At 41.2% G+C, this 12,066-nt stretch overlaps 1 protein-coding gene across 2 annotated transcripts; it reads right to left on the reverse strand.

Moving 5' to 3' along the window:
• Window positions 1–5,564: 5,564 nt before the first annotated feature.
• Window positions 5,565–10,964, reverse strand: sdhaf1 (succinate dehydrogenase complex assembly factor 1). Of its 2 annotated transcripts, XM_083979084.1 has the most exons (4): window positions 10,760–10,964; window positions 9,377–9,497; window positions 7,412–7,792; window positions 5,565–5,693 (listed from the first exon to the last, which is right to left on the reverse strand). In XM_083979084.1, exons 3-4 carry the CDS (start codon window positions 7,653–7,655, stop codon window positions 5,662–5,664), a joined length of 276 nt encoding a protein of 91 aa, XP_083835210.1. In that variant the 5' UTR covers window positions 7,656–7,792; window positions 9,377–9,497; window positions 10,760–10,964; the 3' UTR covers window positions 5,565–5,661. The 2 variants fall into 2 exon arrangements, 1 of the variants encoding a protein (XP_083835210.1); XR_014595614.1 differs by lacking the exons at window positions 5,565–5,693; window positions 7,412–7,792 and having other exon boundaries at window positions 9,312–9,406; window positions 9,453–9,497.
• Between the last annotated feature and the right edge of the window lie 1,102 nt (window positions 10,965–12,066).

Raw genomic sequence — 12,066 nt, forward strand, 5'->3', positions numbered from 1 at the left:
TGAGATAATAACACAACGTTACCACACAGAGTTGTTTTAGAGGGAAATACAGAGACTGTTGATGAAAAACTGTCCCTGAAGGCAACGTGCATCAGCGGTTTTGCATGAATTTCCCTCTAAAACAACTCTGTGTGGTAACGTTGTGTTATTATCTCATAGCGTGGTGAATGTGCAGCTCACAACTTGTCCACCAGAGCGTTGTGGAGTTGTTGGATTGTGTATTTGATGAGTTTGATGAGGGAAACCAACAAAGAAATCCCATAATGAGCCTCCGTAGCGTAGCTCTGAGCAGCTCACGGCTCTGCTGCGCCGTTCTAAAAACAGCTTGCACCGACAATTAAAGGTAACGAACCTACTGCTATGACTATTCATAGGTTGCAGTGACGTCACGTCGAAGGGACCGCCGCCATATTTGTGTCCGATTTGACAGGTCTCCTCATATGACAGCATGCAAACCGCAGGATGGAAATGACAGTTTCTTGACAAAATGACAGGGTTTCATACATCCTGTCTGGGTTTATATCTCTATAACAACAGACAAACTCTATATTATCCCACTTATTACACAGTTTATGAATTAATTAATTAATTTGAGACGTAATGTTGATCAAAGTCCTTAGTCCGGTCACTTCTCCGCTGTTTGCTCCTCACCCTCCTCTCGGTCGACTCGTGTGTAGTTGTTTTCAACGAGCTTTTGATAATCAATCAGTAGATTGATGAATTATCATGTAAATGTTACGATGTGGACATTTATGTCGTCCTGTCTGTCATAAGAGATTACGATACGGGACACGTTTGTGTCACAGACTCGCGGTGGCACAGACACAGCTGGTCACAGCTGTGACACTGCGCTGGCCCGTCCGCTCTGTCCGCTCTGATCGCAGGTTTGGTTCCAGCAGCGGTGAGGGAGGCAGAGAGCCTCCACTCTCCCTCTAACAAGCTACAAGTCATTTTTCTAACATCACAATTAGTCTGAAGCTGGTAAAAATGAAACACAAGGTAAAAATCCTTGATAGATCTTCTGCCCTGCTCCGCTGATCAGAGCGGCGTCCCTAGCAACGGCCCGTTTTACTTAGCAACGGTCTGTTATACAGAAATAAAAGACCCTAAATGCAGAATCAGTGAGTAATTAATAAGAAAGTAATCAAAATGCAGAATTCAATATATCCATGTTATTTAAAAAAAAGTGAATCCCCTCTTTTTGTGAGACTTGTCACAGCCCATGCTGCCACTGATAGATGCCTGCAGTCAACTATTTATTCCGCCTATAACTTTACATCTTTTGGGATGGAATAAAACTGCAGTCCGGGTTTTTTTTGGCGACTGCTATCAGTCAACAGCACAATATAATCCTGGCATCTTTCAAATAACGTCAATTTTCGGTCTCTTGCTGATTTCCTCCTACTACTCCACTTGTTCTGGTAACGTGACGCTGTGATCTGTGCCCAGATCGCCCTGATTCGGACACAAATATGGCGGCGCAGAAACACAGTGACGTCATGTGAATCTAATGAATAGGGATTATGGCAATGGGACTATTAGACAAAATGTTGAACTATCCCTTTAAGAGTCAGATTCTCCCAACGATCTGCTAGGAAAATGGTCGTAAATGTTGAACCTCTGAAATTTCACTCATTTTCTCCTCCCCCTCATGTGGACTAAGGGCTGGGAGAAGTTTCAGAGTCCTCCGTGGCTTCTCTGAGTTACAGGGGGTCTCGGCGTAGCAGTGCATGTCAATATGACGGTTGTGAATGGATACCAACTGTCTTCGTAACAAAAAGACACACCAAAAAACATCCAAATACCTCCATACTGCTCGTATGTAATGTCCCTCTTGTATTGAAGCCCCGAAATGAGAAATTGTCCCAAAAAAAATTAAATAAGTCTATATTTTGAACTTGTTTGTAATGGAAGCTCCGGGAAGAGGAGCTTCGAGAAGCTTCCGCTACAAAACAAGCTTAAAATATAGACTTATTTAATTTTTTTCAGAACAATTTTTCATGTCGGGGCTTCAATACAAGAGGGACATTACATACGAGCAGCATGGAGGTATTTGGATGTTTTTTGGTGTGTCTTTTTGGACGAAGAAAAGTGAGCTCCGTTCTCAACCGTTATATGGACATGCACTGCTACGCCGAGACCCCCTGTAACTCAGAGAAGCCACGGAGGACTCTGAAACTTCTCCCAGCCCTTAGTCCACATGAGGGGGAGGAGATAATGAGAATGAAATTTCAATTTTGGGTGAACTTAGGGGTGGGCGATATGGCGATATTAGATCGTGAAGGATTAGAGCGTGTAGACGATCTGCCAAAGTGCAGAGATCGTAGGATCGTCTGGGGCACATTCTATAAACTGCAGTTCTATGCTGCAAAGCGCAAAGGACATTTGCAAAGTTTGCTAAAAGAGATAACAGTTACTTTAGTTTGTATTTTTATTTGACCCTTTTCAATCAGCTAGTGTTTTGATACACTTAAAATCCTGTTAAAATTACTGTGTTGAATAAAACAAACAGTAATGTCTTCATTAATATAATTTTACTTTCATGTTTATTGAAAGCTCCCTTTTATGTTGCACGAGTCCACTTTATCAGAGTGTTGTTGTTTACCTTTTACTATGTTTACGTTGTTTGCACATGTTGGCAAAACTGCAACTATTTAGATTCAAATCTGTTCAGAAAGGTTCTTTGGCCTAAATTGTCTGTTTTTCTTTTTTCGATTTAAGATAGTGATGAAATCGAAATCGTGACTTCATTTAAAAAAAATCGTGATATGATATTTTTGCCATATCGCCCACCCCTAGGTGAACTATCCCTTTAACGTAATGTTTTTTTCCACAGGTACGGTATCGGTGGGTCTCAGCGGTGCAGTAGAGAACTGGGAGGATGACGATGACCACGGTCACGTGGCGACGCAGCGTGACGACGACGAGGTCTCTGACCACAGCTACTGTTCAAAACTCTCTCCTCCGACACGACGCGCTGAGCCGGCTGCGCTGTACACAACCGTACTGAGGAACGACAACCTCTCTCAGCTGTACACCGGGTTATCGCTGGATGCATTTAAGTCCGTTGCTATGCACCTCACAAAAGTACACGGCGACGGTTTCCATTTACACCCGTGGGATCAGCTGCTGATGACGCTGATGAAGCTGCGTCTGAACGCGCTGCACGCCGAGCTGGCCGAGCGGTTCGGCGTCTCTCCGCCCGTCGCGGGTCAGATCATCGGCCACTGGATGGAGCTGCTGGAGGAGAACACGAGGTGTTACGTACCGTGGCTTCCCAGGGAAACCATCCGAGCAGCGATGCCCCGCTCCTTCAGAGAGCATCACCCCAACACCACGTGTGTGATCGGCTGTTACGAGACGACGCCGCTTCAAAAACCACGTGGCCCCGACTCAGAAGAAGACGACGAGTCCTGTGGACAGAGCACCACCATGAAATACCTGGTTGCCGTGGCGCCGTGTGGACTCATCATGTTCGTCTCGCCGGCATACGGAGGAAGGTGCAGCGGGAAGTTCATCACGGCGAAGTCCGGCCTCCTGGAACACCTGCGTCCGGGCGACGAGGTCGTGGCCGACGGAGGATTCGACATCAACGATCTTCTCTGTGAGAGGAAGGTCAAACTGGTCGTTCCACTGTCTGAAGAACAACAAGAAGAACACACCACCGCCGCCGTCGACGTACGGCTCCATGTTGTAGAACGCGTCATCTGCAGACTGAAAAACTTCAAAATCCTCGCACACGCAGTTCCTGTTCATCGCATCCCCAAAATTGACCAGATTTTGAGGATCTGTGCAGCTCTGTGCAACCTGCAGAGCAGCATGGTTTCTGATGTAGAGGGGGAGTAAGAAGACTGCAGGCACAGCCGGTGTAAATGCAAATTATCAGATGTGGGTCACTTCTGATAGAACCATAGACTATAAAAAGAATGGACGTAGTACCCGTGTCGTCCCCCGTTGGTTTTGTGGAGTTGTTTTTGTGACTCCAATATGGCGGCCTGAACAGCGCCATGTTGGATTGGCCGGCCGAGAACCCGCCCACTGGCCTCGAAGCAGCTGTCCACGGAGCTGCTCGGACCTGTCACTCAACGTTTCCGCGCCCTAATTGGCCAGAGTTTTAACCTAATAACAGTAAAACAGTAGAGTTAAACCCCCTCAGAGTGTGTGTGGGGGTAGAAACTATCGATTGAGAAAAAAAAACGTTCTGACACCAGGCTTTTAACATGTTTACTGAGGATGTAAAGTGGGTGATTTTAACATGGGGGTCTATGGAGAATGCTGCTTTCTGACACCAGCCCCCAGAGGAAGAAGAGGGGATTGCAGTTTTTTGAACGCGGAAGTGAGCTTCACTTCTCAGACCGACAACTGCCCCCTTGGATAGAACATGTAAATAGACAGTCAAAAAAATATATGGATATAGGCAACAAATCGGAATTGGGCATCAAGGTCTGTAGTGTAAAGACAGCCGAAGTCTCACCCCTCAAAGACTTGAGACTTGACTTGGACTTGCAAAAAAAGACTTTTTCATCATCAGTCTCTGTATTTCCCTCTAAAACAACTCTGTGTGGTAACGTTGTGTTATTATCTCATAGTGTGGTGAATGTGCAGGTCACAACTTGTCCACCAGAGCGTTGTGGAGTTGTTGGGTTGTGTATTTGATGAGTTTGATGATGAGGGAAACCAAGAAATCCCATTTAATTTGCCAAAATGTTGAACTATCCCTTTAACAATTGAATATGTTTTAGCCAGGAGTAATAATGATTATACATGAGGAATAGAAAAAAATAATAAATAATCAATCAAAAGTGTAAATGAAATAAACATTTGACCAAAATAGAATTAGTTTTCTTTGCCTTCTGGTTTTCCAGTCCATCCATAGCGCTGCCATATTGATACAGTTCATGCAAAAAGTGTGTAAAAACTTGGTTTGGAGTCAGTCCCATTTATTTTTATTTATGAATGTGAACTTTACTTTATAAAAACAAAATACGTTGTTCAAAACATTCAAGTCTTTTTCTTTCTTGATGTCCTCAAAGCAAATATTAAAGTCTTTTTCCTGCAGCTGGATCGTGTGTCTGGTTTTCCTTCTAATATCATTTTGTACATCCAACCAAAACACCATAACAATGTGAGATAGTTTCATCTTCTATACCACAGAAACCACAGGAGTTTTTAATATTAATCCTAAACTTCTCTTGTGTTTTTTGCCAGATATATTCTGTGCATTGAGCAGAAATCACACTACCACTACCACACTTCAAAAACACTCCACTGTACATACATACAGTACAATCAGGATGATGTGCTTGTAGATTAAATTAGGTAATGGCATCATAATAAACAATATCTTTATAAATTCTACATATATGTTGAATGTACTGATCTGTCAAGTATTTTTTGCTGACAGTGCAGAAGTGAGAATAAAGTTAGGTCCATGAACTTCAACTCTGTACAACGTTTAACTTTATTGTGATTTTTATTTTACATCTATAACTGAAAACAAAATGCCCACAGTGTTTTTACATTATGTGGATTTCATCACACTGAGCCTTTGTTTCCCCACTGGACTTGAATGCAACATCTCAGAGAGACGTTTGTGGCGAGAAGCCGGTCTGTAGGAGGTATCGGTGACGTGTTGGTGTCGCAGAGGTCAGAGGTCAGAGGTCAGCTCTGGTCCGTGGGCTTGGACAGGGTTTCTGCAGGTCATTAAAAAGCATTAAAAGTCATTAAATATATCTGGCTAAAATTAAGGCCTTAAATGGCATTAAAAGGCATTAAATTTGATTTTCAAAGGCATTAAAACATTTCTAAAAACTTGATTGATTCATACAGTGAGATTTTGATATCATTACATCCTGTAGAGCACAAAGAGCAGAAAAAATAGGGGGATTATACAGTTAATCTACAGTAAAATTAAACGTGGGTGAAGAAATGGAGAATTTTCTAAATTCATATTTTTAGGTGGTGGCAGGCTACTGTTGACATTCGCTATCGGCAAAAATCGGAATCGGCGGGTCAAGCTTTTTAAAAATCGGTGATCAGCCAGAAAATTGCAGTTGGTGCTCCTCTATTGGTGTGATAAACATTCAGAACCAAGTCATTGGGTGTGTGTATGTGTTTATAGAAGGGTTCATTCGGATCCTTAAAAAGTCTTAAAAGGCATTGAATTCATTAATCTAAAAACAAGGCCTTAATTGGCATTAAAATGTCTTAAATCAGTTTTTCAAAAGTCTTAAAAATGTTAACACATGATAAGTGGTATGTTATGATTGTAATTAGTCTCAAATCTCAAAATAATTGGTAACATTCCGACATAGAGAAGTTAGTGGCGGCCGTCAACGCTAAATTTCTCACCGCCTCCAGCTTCCGAGTCAGTGTTTTTCTTTTCCTGACTTTTTCTGCATTTATTTTGAAAGGACAGCTGGAAAGAGACACAATCCAATGTTCATGTAGCAGTCACTTTACCTTGGATCACATAGGAAAGTGGGTCAAATTGTCCCTATAACCCTATGTAATTGATGTGGTGTTTTTTTTCTCTTTTTTCTGCATTTGTGTTTATTGTGAAGTCGGTCTTAAATTTCATTTCAAGTGGCTTTAAAGGGATAGTTCAACATTTTGGCAAATTGGCCCATTGCCATAATCCCTATAGTCATAGCAGTAGGTTCGTTACCTTTATTTGTCGGTGTAAGCTATTTTTTAGAACGGAGGAGCAGAGCCGTGAGCTGCTCAGAGCTACGCTACGGAGGCTCATTATGGGATTTCTTGGTTTCCCTCATCAAACTCATCAAATACAAAATCCCAAAACTCCAAAACGCTCTGGTGGACAAGTTGTGACCTGCACATTCACCACGCCATGAGATAATAATGGAACGTTACGAAACGGAGCCGTTTTCGAGGTAAATACAGAGACTGATGATGAAAAACTGTCCCTGAACGCAACGCGCATCAGCGGTTTTGCATGAATTTACCTCTAAAACAACTCTGTCTCGTAACGTTCTATTATTATCTCATAGCGTGGTGAATGTGCAGCTCACAACTTGTCCACGAAAGCGTTTTGGAGTTTTGGGATTTTGTATTTGATGAGTTTGATGAGGGAAACCAAGAAATCCCATAATGAGCCTCCATAGCGTAGCTCTGAACAACCTGCCGCTCTGCTCCTCCATTCTAAAAATAGCTTACACCGACAAATAAAGGTAACGAACCTACTGCTATGACTATAGGGATTATGGCAATGGGCCAATTTGCCAAAATGTTGAACTATCCCTTTAAAAACGTCTTAAAAAGTCTTAAATTTAACTTGGCTTCAGCTGTAGGAACCCTGGTATAGGTAAGTATATGTAGTCTTGGGCATTAAAAATGTTTGAAATGGCATTAAAAAGGGCATTAAAAAGCATTACATTAGATTTGGTGGTACCTGCAGAAACCCTGTTGGAGAAGGCGCCCAGCTGTTTGGTGTTGACGTCCTTCAGCTGCTCCAGCTGCCGCTGGCCGCGCCGGTACAGGTACTCGATGTGCATCACGTCCGTCTTCTTGATGCGCGCGTTGTCCCTGAACTCGTCTCGGATGCGCGGCACGAAGCCCGGTTTGTCCCGACCGGCCCGGAGGAACTGCCGGTACAGAGCCAGGACCTGCTTCTGCAGCTTGCTGTGACGGGACATCGCTCACCAGCTCCACGAGGGAGCAAGCAGAGCCAATCAGAAGCCGGCGTAGCGGGAGGCTACCACGGCGACATGACGGCGTCCGACCGAGTCCAACCGCCGCTGGCTTCAGATCAGTCGTTGGATCGCTGAGCTTCCTCCAGGACCAGGGTTTCTGCAGGTCATTAAAAAGCATTAAAAGTCATTAAATATATTTTGCTAAAATTAAAGGGATAGTATCATTTTTTTTAAAGTGTGGTTGTATGATCTACAAATAGCCCCTAAGTACTTTAATTGCAGTAGAAGACTCTCTGCACTCCTCCCGTTAGCAACGCCAGCCCGTAATAGCCCTGCCCAGAGATTTACAACATACATTGTTGTGAACAGACCCAAAGAAACGGCCTATTTTCGTGGCCTAAAAGAGGTTTTACCTGAAAAAAAAATACACAGTTCCATTGTTCACTATAATATAATTTTTTCCAGCCCTTCAAAGTGCAGGAAAAACACAGTTTTTATTTGGACCTAACCAACTCACGTATCCCTCCGCCCAGGGTTAGCGCCCGCCGATCAGCAGTTGGTTAGGTCCAAATAAAAACTGTGTTTTTTTCCAAAGTTATCTGGGTGAGTAAAATGATCGTATTTTATGCTAGAAATAAGGTCCAGGTTGTAAAAAAAAAAACGGAAATTATCCTTTAAAAGGCATTAAATCCAATTCTCAAAGGCATTAAAAAATTGATTGATTCATACAGTGAGATTTTGATATCATTACATCCCCATAGAGCACAAGGAGCAGAAAAATAGGGGGATTATACAGTTAATCTACAGTAAAATTAAACGTGGGTGAAGAAATATTTTTAGGTGGTGGCTGGTGACTTTTTTTTTTTTAATCGCTATCAGCAAAAATCGGAATCGGCAGGTCAGGCTTTTTAAAAATCGGTGATCGGCCAGAAAATTGCAGTCGGTGCTCCTCTATTGGTGTGATAAACATGCAGAACCAAGTAATTGGGTGTGTGTATGTGTATACAGGTAAGTTTATGTATGCACACGTATAGTATTTGCAGTCACGGCCATTAAAGATGTTTGAAATGGCATTAAAAAGCATTAAAGGGATAGTATCATTTTTTTTTAAAGTGGGGTTGTATGATCTACAAATAGCCCCTAAGTACTTTAATTACAGTAGAAGACTCTCTGCACTCCTCCCGTTAGCAACGCCAGCCCATAATAGCCCTGCCCAGAGATTTACAACATACAGTGTTGTGAACAGACCAAAAGAAACGGCCTATTTTCACCTAACCAACTGCTGATCGGCGGGCGCTAACCCTGGGCGGAGGGATATGTGAGTTGGTTAGGTCCAAATAAAAACTGTGTTTTTCCTGAACTTTGAAGGGCTGGAAAAAATTATATTATAGTGAACAATGGAACTGTGTATTTTTTTTCAGGTAAAACCTCTTTTAGGCCGTGAAAATAGGCCGTTTCTTTTGGTCTGTTCACAACACTCTATGTTGTAAATCTCTGGGCAGGGCTATTATGGGCTGGCGTTGCTAACGGGAGGAGTGCAAAGAGTCTTCTACTGCAATTAAAGTACTTAGGGGCTATTTGTAGATCATACAACCACACTTTAAAAAAAATGCTACTAACCCTTTAAATTAGATTTGCTGGTACCTGCAGAAACCCTGAAGGTTTGAGGTTTCAGATGGACCTTGAATGTGTCATGAGTGAAAATGTGGAGCTGCAGCTTGAACACAGTGGACCCTGAACGCACCACGACGACGCTCAACTTCGCTGGTTTCTTGGTTGTTTTCTGACTCTCCGAGCTACAGGATGGGGCGAGGTACTCTGATTGGCTGAGGAGACGATGTTTAACTGTAAAACAATAAACACAGTTTCAGATGATTTGACATCAAAACAACAATGAAACGGATCATTAGGTGCCATTAAATAAACATAGTGATAACTAACACACTATTGCACATTATGTTTCAGCCAGTCAGCTGCTGCGTTCAGTGCAGTTATGGCTCTTGCATAAAAGCTGTTTCTCAGTCTATTAGTTCCTGAACGCATCACCTTTACTTACATGATCTAATTTTAAAGGGATAGTTCACCCAAAATTGAAATTTCCCTCATTATCTCCTCCCCCTCATGTGGACTAAGGGCTGGGAGAAGTTTCAGAGTCCTCCGTGGCTTCTCTGAGTTACAGGGGGTCTCGGCGTAGCAGTGCATGTCCATATGACGGTTGCAAATGGACACCAACTGTCTTCGTAACAAAAAGACACACCAAAAAACATCCAAATACCTCCATGCTGCTCGTATGTAATGTCCGTCTTGTATTGAAGCCCCGACATGAGAAATTGTTCCGAAACAAATGAAATAAGTCCATATTTCAAGCTTGTTTGTAACGGAAGTTTCCTCTTCCCGGTTCGTCAAATTTGGACGATGCATGGAGGTATTTGGATGTTTTTTGGTGTGTCTTTTTGTTATGAAGACAGTTGGTATCCATTTGCAACCGTCATATGGACATGCACTGCTACGCCGAGACCCCCTGTAACTCAGAGAAGCCACGGAGGACTCTGAAACTTCTCCCAGCCCTTAGTCCACATGAGGAGGAGGAGTAGATAATGAGTGAGAAATTTCAATTTTGGGGTGAACTATCCCTTTAATATTAGATCATGTAATGTGTAAGTAAAGGTGATGCATTCAGGAACTAATAGACTGAGAAACAGCTTTTATGCAAGAGCCATAACTGCACTGAACGCAGCAGCTGACTGAAATTTCAATTTTGGGTGAACTATTCAATTCAATTCAATTCAATTAGCTTTATTGGCATGAACATAAACCCATTGTTGCCAAAGCACTGCACAAACCACACAAAAACTATCCCTTTAATATTTTTACTATACATTTTTGCAGTCAGGTCTTTCAGTAAAGATGTTTTTAGTCTTCAGTGTTCACTCTGACTTCCTGTTTAGAAAATGCTGCATAAATACCAGTAGTTATCTACTACACAGTGTTAGCAGCTGTTAGCTCATTACGTGTAGTTGTAGTAAAACCAGTGAACGTGAAGCTGCAGTGAAAACAAACCGTTACATCTGTTCACGTTGACCGACATTCAGACCAGTTTGACTCACCTGTTGGTGCCTGTTCTCCGGATAAAACCGAACAAACCCGAATAAAAACCCGAACAAACCCGAGTCCTCTGGTTAAAAGGATGAAACGCCTTAAAGTGGACGAACTGTAACTTTAATCTGCACCGTGAATTTACGTTAATTCACCTCTGTTCGCTGCTGTAAACTGTCTGTGTGTGTGACCTTACTGCACGTTACAACACAGCCGGCCTCAAGGACTACAAAACACGTGACTTCCGGTTACAGATTTCACAATAAAATATTAAAAAAAAAAAAAACGTAGTTTCAAGCTTGTTTTGCGTTTCAGATTAAATTTTTTTTTTAATAATTCAAAGTTTATGTTATATTTTCATTATTGCAAACAAAAAACGAACAGATAAAACTAATAGAATTCACATAGAAAAAGAAAGAAAGAGAAAAAAGGTTATGAAAATAAATAGAACAAAAACAAGACAGGCAGACAGGCAATTCAACATTCAATACCTGTTCACCAAAACCAGATTTAATTCTTTTAATTAAAGATATTTCTTTTAAAATAAGCTTTAGTAAAGATACATCTCTTCATTACATTACTCGAGAAATAATTAGCAGATCAATATTCATTAGATCAATGAATCAATAGAAGTAAAATAACGGCAAATGAAAACACTCAAGTCATTAAAATTATACTTCAGTGCGGTAATCCAGTGTAATGACGTCACAACTTACAACACTTGTCATGTTTATGCGCTTGACGTGGAAAAAATAAATCTCCCTCTATAGTGTGGTTTAAAAATGAATGAACGTGAGAAAATTAATAAAATGGTGGAAACTCTGATGCAATGCAAAATGTTAAACTGTGAAAAGTGTCAATAAAATAAAGTGCCTTGGATTCGTGTTTATTTTTTATTTCTTATGTAGGCTAGATTTCTGTATTTAAAGCCTTCTAGATTTTATTTATAGAAATTGATGCCTTGTGGGGAAAAAATGCAATATATGTTCCTATTAAGAGTCTATGGCTGATTATTTGTAATTGACAATAAAGTTTGTGGGCGTAAAAAAAAAAAAAACGCTTTTTTTTTTTTTTTTTTTTTAGAAACTTTATGAAGTCAGCATGGTGCAATACAGTTCAATACACCAACAGAACATCGCCAGGGGGTTTCAATACAGACTATACAATGCAGAGACAAGCTTTCATACAAAAACATTGTAAAGTACATAAATTCAAAGTGTTTATAGCTTTCATGTTGATGGATTTTTTAATAGACTTAATGTATTGTTTGGCTTCATTTTCAAAAATAAGAAAAAGTGTTTTTTGATTAGTGTAACGA

This window comes from Trachurus trachurus (assembly GCF_905171665.1).
Source record: "Trachurus trachurus genome assembly, chromosome: 9".
NCBI lineage: Eukaryota > Metazoa > Chordata > Actinopteri > Carangiformes > Carangidae > Trachurus > Trachurus trachurus.

Coding starts and splice junctions, on each gene's coding strand:
- sdhaf1 (XM_083979084.1), bottom strand. CDS start 7,655: ATGTCCCGTCACAGCAAGCTGCAGAAGCAGGTCCTGGCTCTGTACCGG. Junction 5,694..7,411: donor CTCCAACAGGGTTTCTGCAG/GTACCACCAAAT, acceptor AATGACCTGCAG/AAACCCTGTCCAAGCCCACG.